Source organism: Coloeus monedula, assembly GCF_965178545.1.
Source record: "Coloeus monedula genome assembly, chromosome: 7".
NCBI classification, from domain to species: domain Eukaryota; kingdom Metazoa; phylum Chordata; class Aves; order Passeriformes; family Corvidae; genus Coloeus; species Coloeus monedula.
Genome location: NC_138787.1, coordinates 18,235,362 through 18,257,757, shown reverse-complemented (window position 1 = coordinate 18,257,757; position 22,396 = coordinate 18,235,362). Strand labels below are relative to the sequence as shown.

The 22,396-nt window shown below is 52.4% G+C and overlaps 3 protein-coding genes across 5 annotated transcripts in view; all 3 read left to right on the top strand.

Moving 5' to 3' along the window:
- Positions 1 to 3,989: 3,989 nt before the first annotated feature.
- On the top strand, positions 3,990 to 5,604 carry HOXD9 (homeobox D9). The gene is made up of 2 exons (XM_082285509.1): positions 3,990 to 4,700; positions 5,265 to 5,604. The coding sequence occupies exons 1-2, from the start codon at positions 4,034 to 4,036 to the stop codon at positions 5,504 to 5,506; spliced, it is 909 nt and encodes a 302-aa protein (XP_082141635.1). The 5' UTR covers positions 3,990 to 4,033; the 3' UTR covers positions 5,507 to 5,604.
- A 4,722-nt stretch (positions 5,605 to 10,326) lies between these two features.
- Positions 10,327 to 12,101, top strand: HOXD8 (homeobox D8; the record flags this gene model as incomplete). 3 transcript variants are annotated; one of them, XM_082284914.1, is made up of 3 exons in its annotated part: positions 10,327 to 10,443; positions 10,723 to 10,870; positions 11,451 to 12,101. In XM_082284914.1, the coding sequence occupies 3 exons, from the start codon at positions 10,327 to 10,329 to the stop codon at positions 11,744 to 11,746; spliced, it is 561 nt and encodes a 186-aa protein (XP_082141040.1). In that variant the 3' UTR covers positions 11,747 to 12,101. The 3 variants fall into 3 exon arrangements, with proteins under 3 accessions (XP_082141040.1, XP_082141039.1, XP_082141038.1); XM_082284913.1 differs by having other exon boundaries at positions 10,327 to 10,870; positions 11,454 to 12,101; XM_082284912.1 differs by having other exon boundaries at positions 10,327 to 10,870.
- A 3,722-nt stretch (positions 12,102 to 15,823) lies between these two features.
- HOXD3 (homeobox D3) overlaps positions 15,824 to 22,396 on the top strand; it is a gene marked incomplete at its 3' end in the record, with an annotated part of 28,968 nt that continues 22,395 nt past the window's right edge. The window contains exon 1 of the mRNA XM_082285513.1: positions 15,824 to 15,879. The remainder of the gene's footprint in view (positions 15,880 to 22,396) is intronic.

Here is a 22,396-nt window from a genome sequence, read left to right as displayed (position 1 = left end):
TCCAGTTTTGTTTTGTTTTGTTTTCTGATAGAATGTGACTCTTCGTCCTTCTTTTAGCGCTGCAAGTGAATATGTATTACTATGATGAGTATATATAAAACCTAGCACGTGTAATTTATTTTTGTTCTCATCGTAATGCAGGGTAACTATTATTGAATATTATCATTTGGTCTTAACTTATTGGAACTGTCGAACATCCAAGCAATGTGACTTTTTCATGTTTTTACTAACAAAATGGTATTTATGTGGGGCTGTTACACGGGCCATAACATTTTGAGTACATTCAATACTTTCAGAAAAAGAGCGGGGGGAAACTGTGGGGGCGGGGGGAAAGAGAAGCACATTATAATGTAACTATCCTCGCAAATGAACTTAGAGATTGTCCTTCGTAAAATGGAATATCTCCTTCTTCTCCATTGTAGACATTTCCTTGTGGTGCATATGTGGAATAGTAGTCGTTCAGCAGCAAATTGTCCTTCTTGTGCATGTTCTGTTTGCATGTATAATGCAATAAACTCTGTAAACTACTGCCGTTCCTTTGGTTTTCTACAACTGTTTAAAGCACGGATGCAGGTTGGTCTCCTGATCTTTCTCTATCAGCAACTTTTTGGACTGGTGTGCCTTTTTTACCTTATTCTGGTCTTTGTGTGTGTCTGCCTGGCATTCTTTCTTTTCCTCCATTTTTTTCCCCTTCCCTTTTTTTTTTTTTTTCCTAAGGGGTGGGGTGGAGACTGGGCCGGGAAATGATGTAAACCTAATTAATTTATAAATGTGTCTGTAAACAATTGATTAATTGATAAAATATTGTGTGCTGTTCACAGTCTGACAAACTGAATGCAAAAAATCCCAAAAAACAAACCAAAACGAAAAAAAAACCAAAACCAAACCAAACCAAACCAAAAAAAAAAAAAAAAAAAAAAAAAAAAAGAGAGACGGGATAAAATAAGTTGTAAAATATTATGACCTAAACTGGACATCCTCATCCAATCAACTCGTACAACTCGTAAATGGTAAGTGATAAAAATATCTTTCTACTACAAGCTGTCAGGAATATGTGTGTCATTTTATTTGACGTTCGTACGTTGGTTTTAAAAATATCACTCACTGTGTGCTTACAATGTGCAGACTTTGATTTCTGTCTTTGCTCGCTAAAAAAAAAAAGAAGGAAAAAACAACAAAAAGCCTCCATAATAAATGCAAAGCTGGGTATAAGTAAACGTTAAGGAGCTCGGTTTTCGGTCGGCTCAACAGCTTTCAAAAGACCGTGGATGGAAAAAATATTCCTTCCAAATATTCCCAGCATCTGGCGAGATTGGCTTTTTTTGAGCAGAAACCCTCCCAGGCGTGCTTACAAAAGTACACCAGCCTCTTCAGACCTACTTTTGTCACCCTGCACCGTTTCTGTTTGCTCAGAGATCGTTTTATTTCGCGCAATTCCATTTTAGTAGCACACATCCAGCTAATGACGTTCACGACTCTTAACCCTTTCTGTACACAGCTGAAAAATGGTATTAGCAGGGCTCTGAGCTGGAAGCTGGGGAAGGGCATGTGTGCGTGAGAGCGGGTGAATGCCCGTGTAAGCACGTATACTAAGTAGAACTGCAAATAGCTTGCAAATGAACATGACTTCAAATTGAAGTGCAAATACTTGGGCATACTTTCACCTTCAAACGGTACTGGAAAAGTAGCGTGGCTACTGTTTGGGAAGGGAAACCAGCTTGCTCAAAATCAACGCCCATTTCTCCCCTAAGCTGTTTCTAAATCAAGAAATTAAACTCAAGATAGTGCCAATATTGTGCGACTTGGTGACAGATACTGCTCATAATGCTGTTGGTGGCATTCTGTTTGCTCTTTCGTCGCTGATATTTAATTTAAACCAGTACTTCCTCATGTGCACATTTACTCATAGGGAAGAGGTTATATATTCCTCAAACCAAGGCATCATCATTTTGAAACTTCGTGAGCTGCAAGCACCTAGGTACTTCGTGCTTGTTCCCGTTTCAAAAACAAACAGCAAAACGATGCTCAAAAAACCCCCCCGACAAACCCACAAAAAACTCAAACAAACAAGAAAAAAATACCAAAAAAACCCGAAAACCCCAAACCAACAAAAGAACCCCAACTCCTCAAATATTGCATACATTCGCACGGCCTTTTCTTTTCCTTTAAAGATACTCGCTACACCACCAAAGAAGTTTCGGCAGTGGGAAGTAAACAGCTGGCTCCATACCAAGTCTTTAACGTATATAAAAAAGGAGGCTCACTCTAATCTGCCTGCTTCACCAATTTATATATGTTTGAAGCGAGGGACAATTCTTCACCATACCACAAACCCTGCCTTTAGAAAGCAATATAATGGAACTTAAAAAATCGCAGAAGAAAATGCTGAAGTCAAAGGACCAAAAAAAGGAAAAAGGGGGAAAAAATAAGGTAAAGGCAAAGGGGGAAAAAAAAAAGAAAGAAAAAAAAGGAAGAAAACAACCTAGGAGAGTAATAAATCATTAAATAAACAGGAATTTCAGTCCCTTCCTCATAACGGCCCGCGAGTAGGAAGTGTTTTCCCAGCGCTGCTGTCCGTGCCCCGGCGGGCTGTGCTGCGGGCTCGCCACTAACTCTCTGCGTTTCCTCCAGATCCCGACACAGCCACCGTCCCTCGCCCGGGGAAGCAGGCGTGGGCAGAAGACCATGGGTAATCCACTTTTCAATACTAACGGGGCATCGTTTCTCTCGGGCTAGAAAAACCAGGCCGGGAGGGAAGGGTGGGGAGGGAAGGCATGGAAAAGAAAGCAAAGTAGGCAAAAAAATTTCACGTAGGCATTGAACGTGGCTCCCCCTGAACTAGGGGCGGAGGAGACAGCTCTGCCGGCGAGCTGCAGTCAGCGACAGCCCCGTGCCCTCCGCGGGCCGGAGCCTGTCCGCCTGCACGGCCCCTGCCCGCGGCTGCGGGGCCAGACGGCCTCCTCCGGGTTGCCTTTGCCCGCGTCCCTCCCGGGCCGCACTGGACACCTTAAGGGGGGCTCTGTTAGGGCTGTGTAGCCCCAAAGTTCTGCAGATAGAGGAGCATGTGTTCAGCCACACGTCAGTTGTGCTCAGAGACACAGGCTTTGCTGTTTCCATCCGTCCATTTTATTAGGGACACATTAATCTATAATCAAATACACCTCATAAAATTTTTATTGAAAGGCATAAAATCATTACAGAGGTCTTCCACCTGTTTTAAAACAATACAATGGGCATCTCTTTTTAAAAGTGTATCCTTCCCATGGAAACTTTCTGTCCGGGGGTGGGGGGAGCAGATAATAATACCCGCACATGCTCTGAAATATGGAAGTACCGCAATGTGCTTTTACTGTAACATTTTCCTGTTTTATGAGAAGTCGTTACAGTCCCAGCTTGCGATGGTTTGTTTTTACAGGCAAGAATCCCCCTTTCCCAGCGGGTTCCCTCAGCAGCTTGGAGTGTGATTAGCAAGCCAAGGCTGTTGGATTTATTTAAACACCCTGCCTCTCATTGATTAAGAAATGAATGGCAGAAATCACTCAAAGAAGGTGAAGAAATAGTCCGCACCCGCCGCGGCCGTGGGCTGCCAGCGCGGCCACGCCCGCCGCGCCCCGGGAAGGCAGGGCAGACAGGCGGGCAGCGAAGGCGGGCAGGGCGGGCGGGCAAGCAGGGCAGGAAGGCAAGCGAGGAGGGCAGGGGAGGGCAGGACGGGCAGGGCAGGACGGACAGGGCGGGTGGGCAAGCGGGCAGCAGGGCGGGCAGGGCAGGCGGGCGGGTCGCCCCGGCGCGGTGCGGGGGCGCAGGCGGTGCGGCGCACCGTGCGGGGCCGTTGTTGATGATGATTTTTTTTTTTAATCACAGCAGCTCCAGTTTAGCGGATTGATTTACTCACAGTATTGGTAAATATGATCACGTGGGCTCCGCAACCAATGGTTGAGGGTTGCAGTCTGCAAAATACTACGATTGTTCTCCGGGAGGGTATCATATACAGTTAACAGTGTAACCTTTTATATGACTAAGAGGGGAGCCTAAAATGTCGTCTAGTGGCACCATAAGTAACTATTATGTCGATTCTCTCATAGGCCATGAAAGCGAAGAAGTTTATGGGAGTAGATTCGTCCAGGGAGGTCACAGTGCGACCTCCAGGCCATCAGGTGTTGCAGAGAGTTCAGATTTTTCCTCTTGTAGCTTTGCACCAAAATCTACCGTGTTTTCCACCTCCTGGTCCACTGTTCACCATCAGCCGTCTGCGGCAATGACCGGGATCTACCACCCCTATATGCACCAGCCCCACTTAGGGGCAGCCGACGCTGGCCGCTACGTGCGCTCCTGGATTGAGCCCTTCCCTGGCTTCCCGGGTGGCGGCGGCGGCGGAGGCGGCGGCAGCGGAGGCAGCAGCAGCGGCGGCTCCGTGTCCAGCTCCGGCTCCTCCAACGGGCGCCACTACGGAATAAAGCCGGAGACGGGAGCAGCCGCCTCCTCGTCTTCCTCCTCCTCTTCCTCCTCCTCCAAAAGGACTGAGTGCTCCTCGTCTCGGGAGTCCCAGGGGATCGGTGTGCCCGAGTACACGTGCAGCTCCTTCCTCCAGGAGCCCCGGGAGAAAGCGCCTGCCGGCAGCTCCAAGGACCCCGCCGCCTGCAGCCACAACCCCAGCCCGAGCAGCGATCTGAAAGAGGAGAAACAGCAGCAACTTGACCCAAGTAAGTAAAAAAGAAAAAAAAAAAAAAAAGAAAAAAAAAGAAAGAAGGACAAGAAAAGAAAATAAATGAAAAAGGCAATCAAAACAAAATGGGGACTGGGGGAGACAGAGAGGAATAGAGACAGGAATCGGGCAGAGAGAGAGGGAGAAAAAGAAAGAAAGAGAAGGAAATAGAGAAGGAAGGAAGGAAGGAAGGAAAGTAAGAAAGGAAGCAAGCAAGGAAGGAAGGAAGAAAGAAAGAGAGAGAGAGAAAGAAAGAAAGAAAGAAACTGCCCCTTTGATTTATTGCCGAAACCTGTAAGGCTCGAATGTGCAAAACTGATAGTTTTACTAACCTATAAAAACGTCTAGACGCCTACCCCAGCGCAAGCAGCAACAAGCACCCATAAAAGACTCCACATAACCACCTACCATCAAGACATCATTTGTACAGTAAACAGACTGGGGCATTAAGGCTTTTATGATAATTCCTCCAAAGTTGTGAAAACAGTCCATCCTTCGTTAAATTAATTTAACGACCTTTCTCTTCCCCCCCCCCCCTCCCTGTATACCTCCCTTCTTCCAGATAACCCTGCAGCAAACTGGATCCACGCTCGTTCAACGAGGAAAAAGCGTTGTCCCTACACAAAGTATCAAACTCTGGAACTGGAAAAGGAATTTCTGTTTAACATGTACCTCACCCGAGACCGCCGTTACGAAGTAGCTAGGATTTTAAACCTCACAGAGAGACAGGTCAAAATCTGGTTTCAGAACAGAAGAATGAAAATGAAAAAGATGAACAAGGAGAAAGGCAATAAAGGAGACTAACGCTGGGGTAGAAACGCAGTTGGGGACTATTGATTTAGTTTTGCGTTTGGTTTTTTTTCGGGGGAGTGTGGGTTTTTGGTTGTTGGGGGCTGTTTTGGTTTTGGGTTGTGGCTGATTGGGTTTTTTTGGTTGTTTGGCTTTTTTTTTTTTTGGTTGCGGTTTTTTTTTTTTTTTTTTTTTTTTTTGGTAGTTTGGTTTTAGTCTTCCTCTGCACCCTTAGCCCCCCACACATTCCTCCCGCTCCACCCCAGGGACTTTAAACAATTTTTTTTTTTTTTAATAGAAGTGAAACGTGGTCTATGTCAGGTATTTCGGAAAATTTTGTCTTGCTCGACAACGTGTTTTTCAGAGTCTCTTGATACTCCCCTCCTCCTTCCCAGACCATTTAGATGACAATATTGTGAGTGCACGTTAGCTTTGGGAACTCTATCTGATGTTAAATGTTTGACATGTTTCTTAAAAGTGATGTAGATTAGATAGTTATTTTGCCAAAATAAAGGTAAGGAAATTAATTATAATTACGATAATAAAATATATATTAAATTACAGTCGCTTAAATCAATGGGGGTTGCTGTGCTGTCCACGATCTTCTAAGAGGAAATCTTTCCCCAAACTTCTGCTTTCTAGGTCTGTATCCTTCGCATTAGATGCCACAGAGAGGCCACGAGCTACTTCCCCCCTCCCTTTAGCGCACTGTTAGGAGGTTGTCTCATCCTTGGAGCCGCTCGCCATAGGCCTAACGCCTCCCGGTCCCCCGGCTAGCTGCCGTCCCTGCCCCCCGGTGACTGTTGTACTAATTAACCGCTCCGTGTCTCGAACTGCGGACCTGTTGTAATTGTTGTCAGTTATTACACAATAAAGTCTGCCGTGACCGAACGACAGCGCTGCGCTGAGAGGAGAAATCTGTGCGCCCCTCGCGATGTCCCCTGCGCAGCCGGCCCCGCCGAGCAGCCCCGCGCAGCTCCCGCGGAGCCCCCGCGGGCCGAGCGCGTCCGTGCCGGGGAGGCGGGAAAGGCCGGCCGAGCTGCCGGCCAGCAGCACCTCTGGCACCTTCCCCTGCCTCGCCTGAGCGACATTTGCTGGCAGAGGTCAGTGCGGAGAGGCCGGGTCTGTGCGCCCGCCTCGCCGTCTGTACGTACCTCCGTACCGTGCCTGGGCCTTAGGTACTAGCTCTCTTTCAAACATCAGCGATCCCTTGGGATCATTTAGGAAGTATTTCCACACCGGTCCTCAGGAGCCAAGGAAACACAGTGATGCCCATTAGGTTAAACATGTTTTTTAATCCTATTTTTATTTTTCCTGGTGGGTCGCTTCTAACCTCTGCTTTCTTTAACGGTGAGGCTGGAAGCTCTGTGGGGGGACACGGCTGCTGCCAAACGTTCGGCTTTGTTGGCGAGAGCTCATTTAGCAACTCTCCTCATGCCTTCTGCATTTATAAACACACATGACTTTATCAAGATAATTGAGATGAAGTTCATTGTAAAAAATGCTTTGTTTAAAGAGCAACCATTAAACTGAAGGACCCGTAAATATTTACGAGCAGTTCGGTTAATTCGAGATTAAGGGGAGAGCTGAGAGACCTGGTGTTTAATGTTTTTTACCTCTGTTAAAAAAAAAAAAAAAAAAAAAAAAAAAAAAAAGAAGAAGAAAAGAAGGCAAAAGCATGCACTGCCAGGAAAAGGTGTTGCATTGCTTCCCATCCATTGTCGAGAAGATACCTATAATTCTTTTAAAACAGGAAGAACCGTGGTATAATAAAACCATTGAGATGGCTAGACGTCTGGACCTAATGAGTTTACGATATGCTATGGCACTTTTCTTTGAAAGCACCTTATTTTGATGTTTGTGTTTGTTAGGGGGGAAAAAGGCAAAAAAATGCAGACAAACTAGGTCTTAAAACCTTGGACTATAAATTTCAATATGTCAGCGTTGGGCCAAGGCAACAGACTCAAAAAGGACCTGAAGGTCATGAAACAGAGATTTTACAAAGTCCACTTATTTGTTGAAATGTATTTTATTGGATATTCTACTGCAGTGAATCCTAGGATGCCAGCCTCAATATTTTCGCAAATACCCATAGAGGGGGGTGATCTATAACAACCCATAAACAGTATTCTTGTACACAAAACTGCATTATGTTGATTCCAGTAGAGGCTCTGTTAAGAAATCTTCACCAAGCCCTCACCATCTTTTTAATATTTTATAGCAGGCAGATTGACACATCTTACCTTGTTAATTTTTTCCCTTTTGTTTACCTGTTTTTAATATTGCGTGCATTTATTTCAAAATGGCAGAAAGAAAACCAAACACCTCAATCGATGAAATGCAGTTCATCTATGGAAATTACTCTTAGTGTCAAACAGTTTAATTTAACTCCTGCCCGTTGGTTGTGTTAATATATGTTTGCACATATGCACAGTCTCGTGCACACGCATTATTCCGAATAATTCACAGGCATTATTATGAAGGAGGGGGTGAACAAAGATTCATCTTTACTTTCATTTATATAAATCAATCTATAAATACATAAAAGCACGGGCAAACAAAATAACATCTTCAATACAAAAATGTGTAACTCTGAAACTACCACACATGGAGATTTCGTGGTGTAATATGTGGGGAAACATGATCGAAAACGCGATAGCAGTCGTCTTCAAAGCTCAGGCGTCTTTCCTGGCTGCCATGTGTAAACGAGGCGCATTCTTTGCATGCAGTTAATTATAGCTCTGGCAAAAAAATAAAAGAGGGTCACCGAAACGTGCTAAGAAAATGGCACTGTAAACTTAACGGGGGGGGAGGGGGAGGAGAAAAAAAAAAAAAAAAAAGAAGAAAATAAAAAAGGAAGAAACCCGACCCCAAACCAGAAAGCAACGGGTGTATGGGTCAACACTGGCCCCGCCGGTATTCCGCAGTTGGAGTTTCTGGAGAGCCAGCGGCCGGCGGCGGGGCCGAAGGGCGGCGGGCAGCGCGGGCAGCGCGGAGCGGGGGGCGCTGCCTGCCGCTGCCACAGCGCACCGCCAGAGAGCGCCCGCGCTCCACCCTTGCGCGCCCGCCGCGCCCCGCTCTGCGCGCCCGCGGCCGGGGGCACCCGCGGTTCCGCCGCTGGCACCGCGGCCCCACGCGGGGGACGGCGCTGGCCCGTGGAATGAGCGCCCTGGCGGGATGCACAGGAGGAGGGGCGGGGGTGTCTGGCACGGATGTGGGAAGCAGCCACTGCCCCTCTGTGCCCCTCGGCAGGGTGAGGCAGTGTCTCTGTGCTGCCGCTCGCCCCCTGCCAGGCCCGGCCTCTTGCCTTCCTGCTGGTCTCTGGCGAAGGGCTTTTGCTGCTGTCTGTCCGTGTGTGTGTGCCCGGGCCTTTCCCGCCTCCCCCGCCTTTCCCTCGGCTGCACAGGGGTCCCTAAGCCTCCGCGAGTTCCTAAAGGCTTGCGCCACGGGCAGCGGGGCCCCTGCCCGGAGGAGGGTGTCATTGCTGGTACGGGGCCCGTCGGGGTGCTCACACGCGGGGCAGCCGGGCTGGTCAGCGAGACAAAGCGAGTTAATCGGCATGGAGGCGTCGGGGTGGTCGAAGAGTGGGGTGTGATGGGGAAGGAGTCTGAGATGCCTTTTATGTAACCACAACTATGTTTTTGTCAGTTCGCATCAGACGATCACACGTGGCTCTGGCTGGGCCCATATTATATTTCACCTACATTTTTCGTCTCTCTCCAAAATAGGGCGGACTCGAACTCCTGAGGGTGTCTCTCCGAAAAGCTGATTCCCACTCCAGGACGAAGCGGGAAAGTGAGGACTGGAGACGACGCTTCTCGGGGCATGGGGGCCAGCGGGGGTGGCCGGCCCGAGCGGGGGCAGCGCCGAGCCTGCCGGGCAGTGCTTTTCTTCCTTCCTTCCTCCCGGAGAACAGGGCTCACTTATTTCGGACCGAGTCCCTGAGCGGTGCTAACCGTTCACCCACACATTTTTATTTTTTTCCCCCTCCCTCTCTTTGCCTCGGTAATGACGTCCACCAAGGGTGAAATGATGGAAAGTATATTCATAGGCATGATTTCCATTAAATATCAATTAACCTGGAGCCTCAGCCATGCGTGCACGGCGTCAAGGGTAAATGTGCATCTCATTTCCCAGCGATCGGCTCGCCTGGAAGGAAATGACCCGGAGGGCCCGTTGGCAAGGGGGCCCGGCCGCTGCACACTGCCGCCCTACGGACACCCCACTGCTCTCGCCTACACCCTGGAGTCCCTGCGATGGGCATCGGCTCCCTCTGAGGGGCTCTGCCCTTGCCGGCCGGCGATGCAGGCCGCGCTCTGGGCAGTGAAGCCTGGGTGAGCCGGGCGGTGTCGCCCCGGGCAGCGCGCCCGCGGTTATCGCGCGGGATCTGCGCGGCCGCCTCGCCCCTGCACGGCGGGGGTTTCAGCAACTCCTGGCGAGCGCACACCGGAGGGGGGGAGCGGGGGTGCCGAGGCCGGGGTGGATCTGGGCAGGGCTGGGCCGGGTTTTTTTCTTGCCCGAGGAGCGGCACATGTAAACTGAAGCCAAAAGTCCCCCCTGAGCTCATGAGCGTGTGTGTGTGTGTGTGTGCGTGCGTGCGCGGGCTGCTGTGTGCCTAATAGGAAATAGTAAAAGCAGTGAGGCAGGTCATTTTGGGAGCGATTATAATCCAGTCCTGGTCACCACATACACAGAGAGCAGGAGCGGGGAGCGCACGGGCCAGCGACGGCGGCGGCGGCATGAGCGCGGCGTAGAAGCACCGGCGGCGGCGGCGACGGCGGCGGCGGCGGCGTGAGCAGCGCCCCGTGCCCCCGCCCGCCGCTGCCCCCTCCCCGATGAGCTCCTACTTTGTCAACCCGCTGTACTCCAAGTACAAGGTGGCGGCGGCCGCGGCGGCGGCGGCGGGGGAGGCCATCAATTCCCCGTACTACGACTGTCACTTCGCACCCGAGGTGAGCGGCCGACACGCCGCTGCCGCCGCCGCCGCTGCCGCCGCCGCTCTGCTCTACGGGAACGGCGCGGCCGCCGCCGGCTTCCCGCACCCCGCGCCCGGCGGGGCGGGGGGCGGCGGCGGCGCGGCCGCGGACTTTTACCACCCGGCCGGGGGGAGCCCCACGGCCGCCTACCAGCCACCTCCTCCTCCCCCCGCCGCGCCTCCGCCTCCTGCCCCCTGCAGCGGGGTTACCTGTCACGGGGAGCCCGCTAAATTTTACGGATACGATAACTTACAGAGACAGCAGATTTTTACGACACAGCAAGAGGCCGAGCTGGTACAATATCCTGACTGTAAATCGTCCAGTGCTAATATTGGCGAGGAACCAGACCACTTAAATCAGAGCTCGTCTCCTGCTCAAATGTTTCCCTGGATGAGACCACAAGGTTGGACGCAGTCAAAAATTTGCTTCCATCTCACGTCTGAGTTTGAAACTTTCTTTTCCTCCTCCTGCTTCTTTCTCGCTGACTCTCGCTCCCTGCCTCTGTCTCCCCCACTCCCTACCTCTCTCACCGCGATTCCTATCACCGCGGTGGCTTGCGATAATAAAGGGATGCAGTAAGCAAACAGAAACCTCTGCAGCAGGCAGCTGCCAACCCAAGAGTAGCCTTTGAGACGCGTCTCGGACTCTGAGGTGCAGCTGACACGCTCGCCTGTCTCCCGTCGCCGCTGCCTGAACGGGAAGGGTGCAGGGTCGGGAGGGGGTGGTATACAAGATGATAAAGTGACCCCGTAACATCATATGCTGAGAGACAACTGAGGCGCTTCGTGCATTTACTATCGCTGTGTTTCTCTCACTCGTGTGTAAAGCTCTAGACTCCTCTCTGCCCTCTGCTTTCTCTCCCTGCGGTTCTGTGGGGCTTCTCTCGAGGGATTCCAGAGGGACCGGAGTCCTCGCTGCCTGCCTGTGCCTTGTTTTGAACGGCCACACCAATCTCCAAATCCCTATGTTTTTGTTTTAAACAGCAGCGCCGGGTAGGAGGAGAGGAAGACAAACATACAGCCGATTCCAGACTCTAGAGCTGGAAAAGGAATTCCTATTTAACCCCTATCTGACCAGGAAGAGAAGGATCGAGGTGTCCCACGCACTAGGACTCACCGAGAGGCAGGTAAAGATCTGGTTTCAGAACAGGAGGATGAAATGGAAAAAAGAGAACAACAAGGACAAATTCCCCGCTTCCAGACAGGAGGGAAAGGAAGGAGAGGCCAAAAAGGAAGCACATGATCTGGAAGAAGACAGAGCTGAAGGCCAGACGAATTAATTTTTGCCCCAAAAGTCTTCGTGAAAGTCAATCAAAAATAACCAGGGCTAAAGCCCGAGATCTTGGCTCATCTGCCCCTGTACGTGATCTTGTCCTGGGACGAGTGACCCCATGTCCCTCCGTTTGACATTTCCCTGCTTCGGGTGCTTCACTTGTTTGTGCTTTTATTTTGTTTATAAGCGTATCCAGAATGATCTCTAGATTTAACATTTCATCTACTTATTTTTTTTCAAATTTGATACAGAGTTTGTAGCAATAAATTTCTAATGATATATGAATATATATATATTTGCAATCTTAAAAGACGGTGATTGTGGGAAACGACATAAACTTCCTAATAATAGATATCAATAAGAAAGACATTTAACAACGCTTTATTAATCAAGACAAGTGCACTTGTACTATTTTAATTCTTGTTCTTATCTCGTGTTGAATAAATTAAATAAATTTAATAATCTTGAAGAAAATATCTTAGAAATATATTTAACCTTCTTTTATAATATTTGATTAAAATAAACCGAATTTATTCGATTATAAAATGTATCGGCTTCCCGATATCTCTTTTGTAATCCACTCCTCAAGTAACCTTCAGACTTTCCACTGGTCTGGGCTAACTCTCCCCTGATCCTTACCCCCGTCTCTCCTCCGATGCTGGGTGTTTCTGTGGGGTCTGGGAATGGCACATTGCATACAAAACCTACTTTTGCTCCCTGCCACGAGTGCTGTGGGGCTGTGGTCCAAGCAGCGGCCAGCGGGGACTGCGGCCCCACCTGCGAGCTGAGTCCAGCCTACGGGCCGGCCCGGGGAGCTCCCGACGTTTGCGCCTCGGCCTTGCTTTCGCCTTTTCCTGCCCCCTACCTACCCCGGGCTGAGGGGCGGCCGTGCAGGGGACCACTGCCGGCAAACACGGCCCTTTACCCTGGGGAGCCATTTGCTGCCAGCCCGGCTTGGAGGGAGACGAGCCCGGAGAGCATTCCGGCCCCACGCCATCCCCAAGGGCTGCTCCAACCGGTGCAGGGCCTCCAGCCCCGCCACGCAAACCACGGCCAAAACGGGCCCAGCCTCCCCCGAGGATGGCTGACAGGCAGAGAAATGCAAAGCTTTCGCGACCCTGCATGGGGTTTCTCGAGGGCTGTAATTCCTAGGAGTCCCAAACCATGCATAGACCGAGAGAAGGATGTTTCTACCACTAAATATTATCATATGATGTGTTTCCCAGCGGAGGCTGCAGCTGGTGAAGACAGAGTCTGCCTTACGGTTCCCGGAACCACGGGAGGAAAGGTCCGCTCTGATTAGCACAGCAGTTTAATTTTTCCCTCCATCTCCCCTCCCTACTCTTGCTCCCGCTCCGCGGTGGGGTCCTGCAGAGCGTAGTATCAAACAGGACGGCCGAGAGCAGTCCTTTTTAGGAGTAGCAGGCAGAGGGTCGAGGCATGAGGTATAAATCCCCACCAAGATTTCTACGTCATTTTTTCCCTGCCGGCTGACGCTCCCCCGAGTAATGGCTCCGTGGAGGAAATCGAATGGACGCGCCAGAAACTGCCACAAACACGACATATAAATCTATTATCTGCCCAGAAACGAGGGCGATCCCGACGAGGCCGGGGCTGAGCCGAGGCCTTGCTCGGAAAATCACAGCCAGGTTTTCGAGGAGGTGCCGGCCGCTGCTCTGTCAGCCCGCCGCTGGGCCCTTCTCTCGCATCCACCGCTTCGCTCCCGGGAATACACCCAGCACGGCGAGAACCGCCGTCCACGGGGATGGGCCTTGTAGGGCGGGTTTGGCTCATTTCGCTTCCCTTCCTCTTCCCCGCTCCCCACTACCGAGGCAGGCACGTTTCTACGGCTGCAAAGCGCCAGCTCTGGAGGGAGGCACTAGCAAGCGGAGCTATTGTTCTTGGTTTTATTTTAATCGCCTAGTTGGCTAAAGGTTGTAAACGAGGGGAAGCTGCAACAAAGCGGTGAAGTAAACATTTTTGCTGCATGGATTTGCATAAATACACGGGTATCCCTTGTGTCAAGGGAGGATGTGGGGCTGGTGGCTGCGCGTTTAAAGCAAGCCAGTGGCCCGACGCGCAAAACCCCCTCGCTTTCCAAAACAATACTCGTGCTAGTGGCACCGGCGTATTTGGTCTCCGGGCAGGAAAAGCCTCTTGCCTTTGCTGCGCTAGCGGCGGAGGCTGGACTCAACACGGTTCTGGCGGGCCTTGCTGCGGGGAAAGCCGTGCTGGTGCCGCCCGCTGCCGTCCCGGGCTGCCCGCGAGGCGAAGGCACGTCGAAGACCTTCACACACCAGCGGAGCACTCCTTAGGCTAGTATTTGTCCGGAAAAGAGCTGCTGCGCTGCTGCGGTAGTTGTTTTTAATTACCAGACAAAGAGAATAAAATTAAAATATTCCTGAAGAAGTTTCCGTTAGCGTTGCTCTCCTAGGACCGACTGGGAACGCAGCCACGCAGGCAAAAACTGACTTCCCTGAGCGCACATGATTGGTGAAGGCCTAGTGGTAACTGGAATCGCCCCTGTCTTACTCATTAAGAAAAACAAAACGTCGCTGTAGTTGTTAAGGTATTTAGTACCGCAGCCTGGCATCTGAATCTCTCCCTCGGTCTTACTTGGAAACTTGCTAAGAAAAAAGAAAACCGAGTCAGAAATTGACCCATGCGGCCACCGAGACCCCTGTAAAACCGGAGGCATCGGACTTCTGGCAAGGAAAAGCCGTAGCTGCGAGGGTTGCGGCGGGAGCGGCAGCGAGAGGCCGCCTGAGACGGCCACAGAGGGATGTACCGCGCTTTCGGTTTCCGCGGAATTTCTCCGTTCCCTTGAGGAGCAGCTCAGCGCGGCCGCGAGTGCTGCAGAGACACCAAGAAAGTTGCCATTGCCTCCTCCGAGGCAATATTCAAAGGTGTGCAACTGCCTGAAGCAGCGTGCTAAAAAGATCCAACATCGATCCTACATCTTTAGGCGCGTTTACTTTTGTTAGCAGTTACAATCAGCACGGAGGTCAAGGATTGAGGGCTCTGGCTATTCCCTGAAACAAAACTTGAGCAAGAAACATCCACAGTACTCCGTCTCCGAGCCGAGTATTCCTTGTGGACACAGGCCCATTTAAAATTTTTTAGAATACTTTCTAGGAATCGGATTTTCCCTGTTGGTGCACCGGGAAGGTTTTATCGGGGGCGGAGGCAGCCTGCACTGGGCGCGGCGACAGTGCCCGGCGCAACCTGCGGGAACCGCACACTGCGGGGTGGGGAAGAGGCTCGGACTATTTTTATGTCGGCGACGGCTTCCGCTTCAGTAGTGGGCGCTAAAGCAGATGTGATTTCTTTTAGTGCCCGGCAGAGCGGTGGGGAGGGGTGGGAGAAGAGGGTGGGGATGCGGGTTAAGCCCTCTTTCGTTTGGCAAGAAACGGATCCTTCGGCACAGTGCCCTGCCTCTCTGTATGCGGCTCCTCGACCGCTTGCCCCTCTCTCCGCGGCCCACGCGGATCTCCCGCGTCCCGGCCGTGCTCGCGGGGCTCCGCCACCGCGCCCGTGGCGCGCAGGCCGAGGGCAGGCGGGACCGAAGCCTCAGTAAAAGAGCAGCGCGCAGGCGAAAGAAACATGGCGCTGGGAAGCAGTATGTGCAAAATCCGCAAGGAATTGCAGTAAATTCCTTTTTGTTTGAAGAAAATTTACAACTTGGTAATAGACCTTTTTATGACCTATTTGGGCTCGTCATTGGCTGCGGCTGGTCATGTGCAGGCAGCGAGCGCTTTCATGGCCTTTTCCTGATTTCCCTGGCGAATTTCCCCCTGCATTCTGCCTTCAGAGAGCCTCAGCCCCTCTTTTCCTAACCTTTGTCTAGGCTGAGGTGTATGGCAGTCGCCCGCATGTTTGTGCCCCGCTACCCCAAACCCGCGGCCGGTCCCGTCGCCGCCGCACTGACACTTCCCCGGCCCCGCGCCGCCTCCTCTCCCGCGCCCACGGAGGGATGCGCGGAGACCCGCGCCGCCGCCGCGCCGCCTGCAGCCCCTCGCTCTTCTCCCACCGCCCGATACCCCCGCTGCCGCTATCTCCTCCACGGATTGCTACGAGGGTGCAAAATGGATTACAGCGACCCTCCCGGGCTTCTCCGCTGGCGGGCAATTCCGCGAACTGGTAAGCACTCGGTTCCCCTCGGGCTGGTTGCCGGTACTCCGCGATATGCGGCACGGCACCAGCTCCCCTGTCCTCCTGCCCCTGTTCGTCACCTGTCCCTCGAAACCCCTTATTCTTCCTTTTATTATTGCTATTACTATTTTTACCACTATGACTGTTGCTGCTGTTATTGCTATGGTAATTATCGGTGTTGTTACTATCATTAATAGTGGTTGTGGGCATACCGCAGAGTGAGAGCTGCTGTTGCGCGCGGTCTCTCACAGAAAATGTGCCGCGGGCCACGATGTCTTGGTGTTCCGCTGTGAGGGGCGGAAGCCCGGGGTGCAGTGCGCGCAGGCAGTGCCTCTCCTGCCGGTGGGGTTTCTTCCAATATAAGGCCCTCTGGTTTTGGGATACTTTCCCCCCTGCCAGCCTGAAGCGTGCTGTGGCGATGCTCTGGTTTGTTTTCCCCATGGCGGAAGGGCGGTCGCGTAACTTTAAAGCTTAACAGGTGTTTTCGCAGGAGAATCGGGGTCAGTGCTCCCGCGGGGGCGGAGGGCGCGGGGCGGCTCCGCCGAGCCGGTCGAGCCGGGGGCTGTGCCCGGGGCCAGCCTCGGGAGCCCCCGCCTGCCCCGCCGGGACGTTTTCTCACATCCTTGTCCCGCTGCAGCGCGGAGCCAGGGCTGCGGCTCCGAGCTGCCCGGTGGGCAGCACACGGGCCGGGCTCGGCAGCCGGGCAGCGCGGGGGCGGCTGCGCCGAGCCACGGCCAGGAGCGCACGCCCGCGGTACGGCTCCTTACCCACGTGGAAATCATCGCGGGCTAAATGGGGGACGAGTTCTCGAAAATAAAACCAGCAACAAATCCCCGGGTTTATTTTGAAATATGTCGAGGAGATAGAAGAGTTATATAAACTCTACCTACGTTACCTATATATGTATATACATCCATATTCCCATTGCCTATATACATATATATATGTATTTACACATCTATTTCTCTCTGTAGAACACATATTCATTGTAAGTACGCGTTTGTGAACGTATATATGCTTTACTCATTTCATCTTCATTTTCAAGCTGTTAGTGCACAGTAGAAAATCCGTCGTTTGGTATTTAGCGTTCACATCGACGGTCGGTGGTTGCAGTGCACCGTGCTGTCGCACTGCAGGAATTTACTGACTCGCCATTTACCCCAAAAGCAGCCAGTTAATTAACGGTGAAGCAAAACGCCTGACTAAACCATACACAGTGAGGGTGGAAAGGTGCGAGTCATGCCCCGGGTACATATTTTGAAGCCATAGAAGGAGTTGTTCTTTAATCCACCCCCGAGCACCCCCCCAGCCTGCTAAGCCCGAGCCCCACTACAGAAAGCTGTAAGATCCCTGTCCCCCACGCTTTGCCTGTTTGCACTAGCTGGCCGCCCTGCGCTCCTGCAGGACTTGGGGATTATTTGGGACGATTCGTTTTCAACATAGCAACAGTCTTCAAGAGTAACATGGAAAATATGTGCTGCGTTAGGTTTCGCTCTCAGAATCCCTCCTAGGTGACACAGTAATTATAGAGACTTGACTATAAATCTCTCCAAAAACTTCGGAAAATCTCGTCCTTGAGCTGTTTTGAAATTATTTGCAGCCTGGGGAAAAAGAGGAAAACAAAAGCAGGATGTTCTAACGAATTCTAATGTGCATGTGTGTGTCTGCGGGTCCGTCTGCTGACACATACGGATACACATATGCATTTATGATTCCACTGGTTTGTGTGGGAGTTCGGCTTTTTTCTAAAGGGCTTCCTTCCTTGCTTGCTTTTGTTCTAGTTCTTTTTTTTTTTCTCTGATGTATTTATTAATTAATTAATTTATTCTTTTTTATTAATATTCAAGTACACATAAGTCTGCTTATGCTCTTAAACATACCTATGGAATTGTAAGTATTAATAGCAAATAAACACGCGTTTATATATATGGCACATACATATATATTTATATGTACCTGTTTATATATACATGGCACATATGAGGACTGTATTTTATATCTATTTACACACCTATAAAACGTGGTATGAGTATAGATGTGTCGGTGTGCTGAAATTTTCGGAGCACAGGATTCACAGTCACATTTCTCGCACTTGCTTCGTGTCCCGATGTGTTCGACAGAATTTATGACTCATCTCCTTTTTTTTTTTTTTTTTTTTGTGTTGGAAGGAAAGAGCCGATTCCCAGTCCACTCTTTACTGACGCACGAGCAGTATAAAAACACCATCACAAAGCAGCTGGCAGGAAGCGGCAGCCTTGTCTCCCTGGCAGTGCCGGGGTACCGCTGGCACTGGCTGCCATTTGGGAAGTCACGTTGGGCTCCCGCTTAGCTGCTGCAGGTTGCCTGGAAGAGAAGTGCAGCCTGTGTTCCCCAAGTCTGGCAGGGCTTTGGTGCAAGGAAGGGAGGCGATGTAAACTGCGGACCCGGGAAACCCAGTGAGATTAGGCAAAGATATACACGTTGGTTTTGCGTTCTTAAGAACTGAAAAGCCCGTCGATTTATTTTCTCGTTCCTCAAACAAATATAATTTCCACGGGATGTTTTTTTTATGAGAGCTTGGGACAGAAAAAAAATCCGAACAAAGACGGTATTTCACCCCTCGGTTGGCAGGCAGCTGTTAAAGGTATTTACTGCTCTACTGCAGTGCGACACTCAATGCTGCTGGATGGAGCAGTAGAGGAAAAAACAGGAAGCGAAAGGAAAAGATGAGGCGCAATAAACATTGCAGCAGGTCGCGGAGGCCGGGCGGGGCGCGGAGGAAGGGTCTCTGCGAGAGACAAGAGGCAATAAAGTGCATTCAGCGGCAGCAGGCTCTGCCCAAACTCAGCACTCGCCTCCCATCACCCGCGGGGGAGGGGGCGGCGAGAAGGGGAGGCAGCCCGCAATGCCCAGTGCCCCACGCCGGGAGCCATCCGAGCTGGAGCCTGCGCGAGTGCAGGGCGGCGGGGGTCACCTCAGCCGCCCGGCCGGCCCCGCCGTCGTGGCCCGGCTCCGCCGCCTCCGTCCGCGTGTGGGCGCACGCCCCGACGGGCCGGGACGCGGTCACCTGCCCGCGGCTCCCGCCCTCAGGGCCGCCGGGCCGGGCCGCGGAGCGACCGCCGGGGGCGCGACAGGGCCCCGGCCGCCGCCACCAGCCCTCATGTCTCCACGGCCTCTTCCAGGAGAAGGCGCTGTAGGACAAGCCTGGCCACTCTCCCCTCCGCGGGGCGAGGGGCCCACCGCCCCGCCGGCAGCTTCCCCCACTGCCCGCCGGCCCACGGAAGAGGCCCACCGGCGGGCGGGGGGCATGGGCAGGGCTCCACCGCCCTCCTCGGGCGTTTCCAGCCTCGACCCAGTTGCCCCACTCCCTCCAGCTCCGCGGCCTCCCGTCTCACCCGGGCCCGCAGACCCTGGCGCGCCCCGGTGCGCGCCCTCGCGCTCTCCCTGCCTAACCCGCAGTGCCGCGGGGCTCCCCTCGTGTGCCCCGCTGCCCTCCCGGTCACCAGCCCGCCCTTTGAAGTCGGGCACCCGCCTCTTCCCTCCCTGTCCCTTTGATGCGGGTGCCAGAGCACCCTCCTTCCCGCCGGCTCCCTTCCCGCGGGCAGAGCCGCCGGGCCCCGCACATCCACCCTTGCCTCCTGCAAGCCGGGGCCCAGCAGAGTTCCCTGCCTCTGCTTCACCTGTTGCCTGCAGGCTTCACCTTCCCAAACCGTGCCCGGACACGACCCTGGCGGCACCCACCCTCACGGGCCGTGCCTACCCCGGCGAGACGCTCCCACGGCCCCCGGCCTCCCCTCCCTGCCCCGCACTCCTCGCCCTCTTCCCCCGCGGACCTAAGGTGTCGCCGCCGCTGCCCCCGTTTGAAGTTGAGGCGCGGCTCGACGCCGCCCTGCCCGCTCCGGGCCTCTGCTGCCACCGGATCTGCCTGCGGGCGTGGGGTGCTGTAGGCAGGGGCCTTTGCATGCCCACATCCTGCTCGGCGAGGGCATGGGCGACGAGGTGACTGTTGAAAAGTCGGGGATATGATAAAAGCAGAGGGGCAAAATGCGTTGGACGCTATCAAGGTGCTTAGTAGGTCTTCAAAGTCAGAGATGGAGCCTGTAATTTTCTGGCAGTGTGGTCCTCAGGGTAAGATGCTGGTCATCGTGTCTGTCAAGTAGCATTGAGAGTGATGGTGGCATACACATGTGATTCAATTCCCCCAACCTTTTTATCGCAATTACCAGAGAGAAACCAATTGTTACTGTGTCGTTTCATTACAGTTCTTATCTGTCTCCAGATCGTGAGCCCCAAATATGAAAACTTGCATGAAAGCCTAGAGAATGAACTGGCCAGAGCTTCAAAGTCAACTTTCACATCTGCATTTTAGAATAGGAAATGTGAAAATCGTTCTAATTCCCTCTTCAAAAATCTCATGGCTAGAATTACTCAGTTACTGAAAGATTCATCTTGTCCCTAAATGAGAGGGAGCTGTATCTCAGTCATCAATTCCTCACTATCTCACAGCCTCACCTTTCACAGCCCCAGTGTCCTGGACACGTGTGCCTGAAGCACATGCCCAGCCTGGCCACTCCATTTGCCAGGGGCTGACACTTCTGCAGGCTGGCTGCCATGCCACCTGCCTCACCATGGCTCCTCTCCTCCTGCACACACCAGGCAGTCTCTCATCTCCAAAGCACAGCTTTCTCTTGCCCACAAGACAGGCCAAGAGAGCCAAAGCAGTCACAGACACTTAGGGAGGGATGTGATGTCCCCTGTACTGGCACAGGGCGTGGAGCCCACCCAGGGGCCCTGCTGCCTGGGCCCTGACCTTTGCCATACCCAGCACTCAGTGCCAGGCTTGGGGCAAACACACTTGACTCTGCATCGTAGTTCTCACCCCAAACTATTTTCCCCACATTTTATTGCACTTTCTCATTTCACCCTACCCCTCATGTCCCAGTACACAGCCTTTTCTTGCACCTTCCCAGGGATGGCCACTCCCTGCAGCTCCCTGCAGCTGCTTGCTGCTGAAGCCCTTCCTCCAGAGGCCAGTGAGGGTGATGTGCCTGGGGAGAAGGGTGACTTGAGACTACCACAAAGCCTGATCTAGGGCCCTCCGTGGCCAGGCCCAGGTGCCTGAGTAAGGCTCAGGGAGCTCCAGGGAGCTTTTCCTTCTGCCTGCCCAGGACTGGGAGCACAGACCACGCTCTGAAAGAGACCCTGAAGTCAGCCCCATGCAAGGCAGCCCAATCCTCTCTCTGGGGTGGCTGACTGGATCCCCTGGATCTGTTACAGCTTCTCAGACTGTGCACTGTGTCTGAAATGTTGTCTTATGCACTGTCCTTGCCAGCTGTCCTGGGCAGGGGTGGCGGAAAAAGCTATTCCACAACTTAGGCCACTAAAAAAGCATGAAGGCGATGCTGTATGATTAAGGCCTTGACAAAGAGCAAGAAAAATAGTGGAATGCAAAGCCACTCTGGATCATAAAGAAGGAGCAGGGAAGGACCTCGGGTTGCCTCTTGTTTTCTGAAGGAAAGCGAATTGTTCAGCTGTGACTGGAGCCATCTAAAGAACACAGCAAGAGCCGAGCTGCCCCTTTTGGGTGACTTCACACTTGTGTAGCCAGATTCGTTAGGAAATGGCCGAGTAGGAGCAGACTCTGGTGTTAAACAGGCACCACCCAGTGGGTGCCACCACCCAGCAAGGAATTGCATTTGGCTCGTTTTTCAGAGCTGAGCCCCCGGGCGGAGGCGCACTCTCACCCGAGGGCCGGGAGAGTGGCGGGGTCCCCTCTGCACGCGGCCGGTCCCCGGCGGGGATGGCACAGCTCCCCGCCCTCTGGCGAAGGTACAAACCCTTCCTGGGATGCACCAGAGATGCTAGCCGCTCCGACGTTCTCATCTTAGCCATGATAGATTGGGAACTGATGCCCGGGTTTCCTCATGCTGTGTGACTGCCAGAGACATTTGACTTCCTGTGCTCGGGCTCCTTGAAATTCTCATTTGCTAACTCACACCCTGCTCCCTTCACACCAGGGCTCTTTTATTGTTTTATAACCGTCCTTAAACTTCCAGTCCTCAAAGATCTCATTGTGGCAGGCTTCACACTTTCTCCCTTTCCGAAGCCCTGTGCCCTCGCTGTTTGCAACAGTTTGGTCACTTACAAAGATCCCTCGTGCGCCCGGCGAACCTGCAGCCCCTGGCACAGCTCTCCCAAGTTTTTAAAAGAATGACTCAAAACCGTTTTGCAGGGGACCCTCGCCAAAATGCCATAAACATCCAGGAAAAGGAGAAAAGGTTCCATCTTTCAGTTGGTTTTTTTGTTGTTGTTGTGTTTTTTGTTGTTTTGTTTTGTTGAGACTTTTTTCCCCTTTCCTCCTGACGATGGGCTTCCCTGTACCCTAAGAGCTATAAAGAAAGGTTCGAACGGGTACTCACAGCAAAACACCCCCGGGTCCTTTCCCAAGAGCACTTTGGGAGTGATAAGTCCCCTTTGTAGCTTTCCCTAAAACACGCTTCTCAAAAAGGCCGGCATAACGCCATGC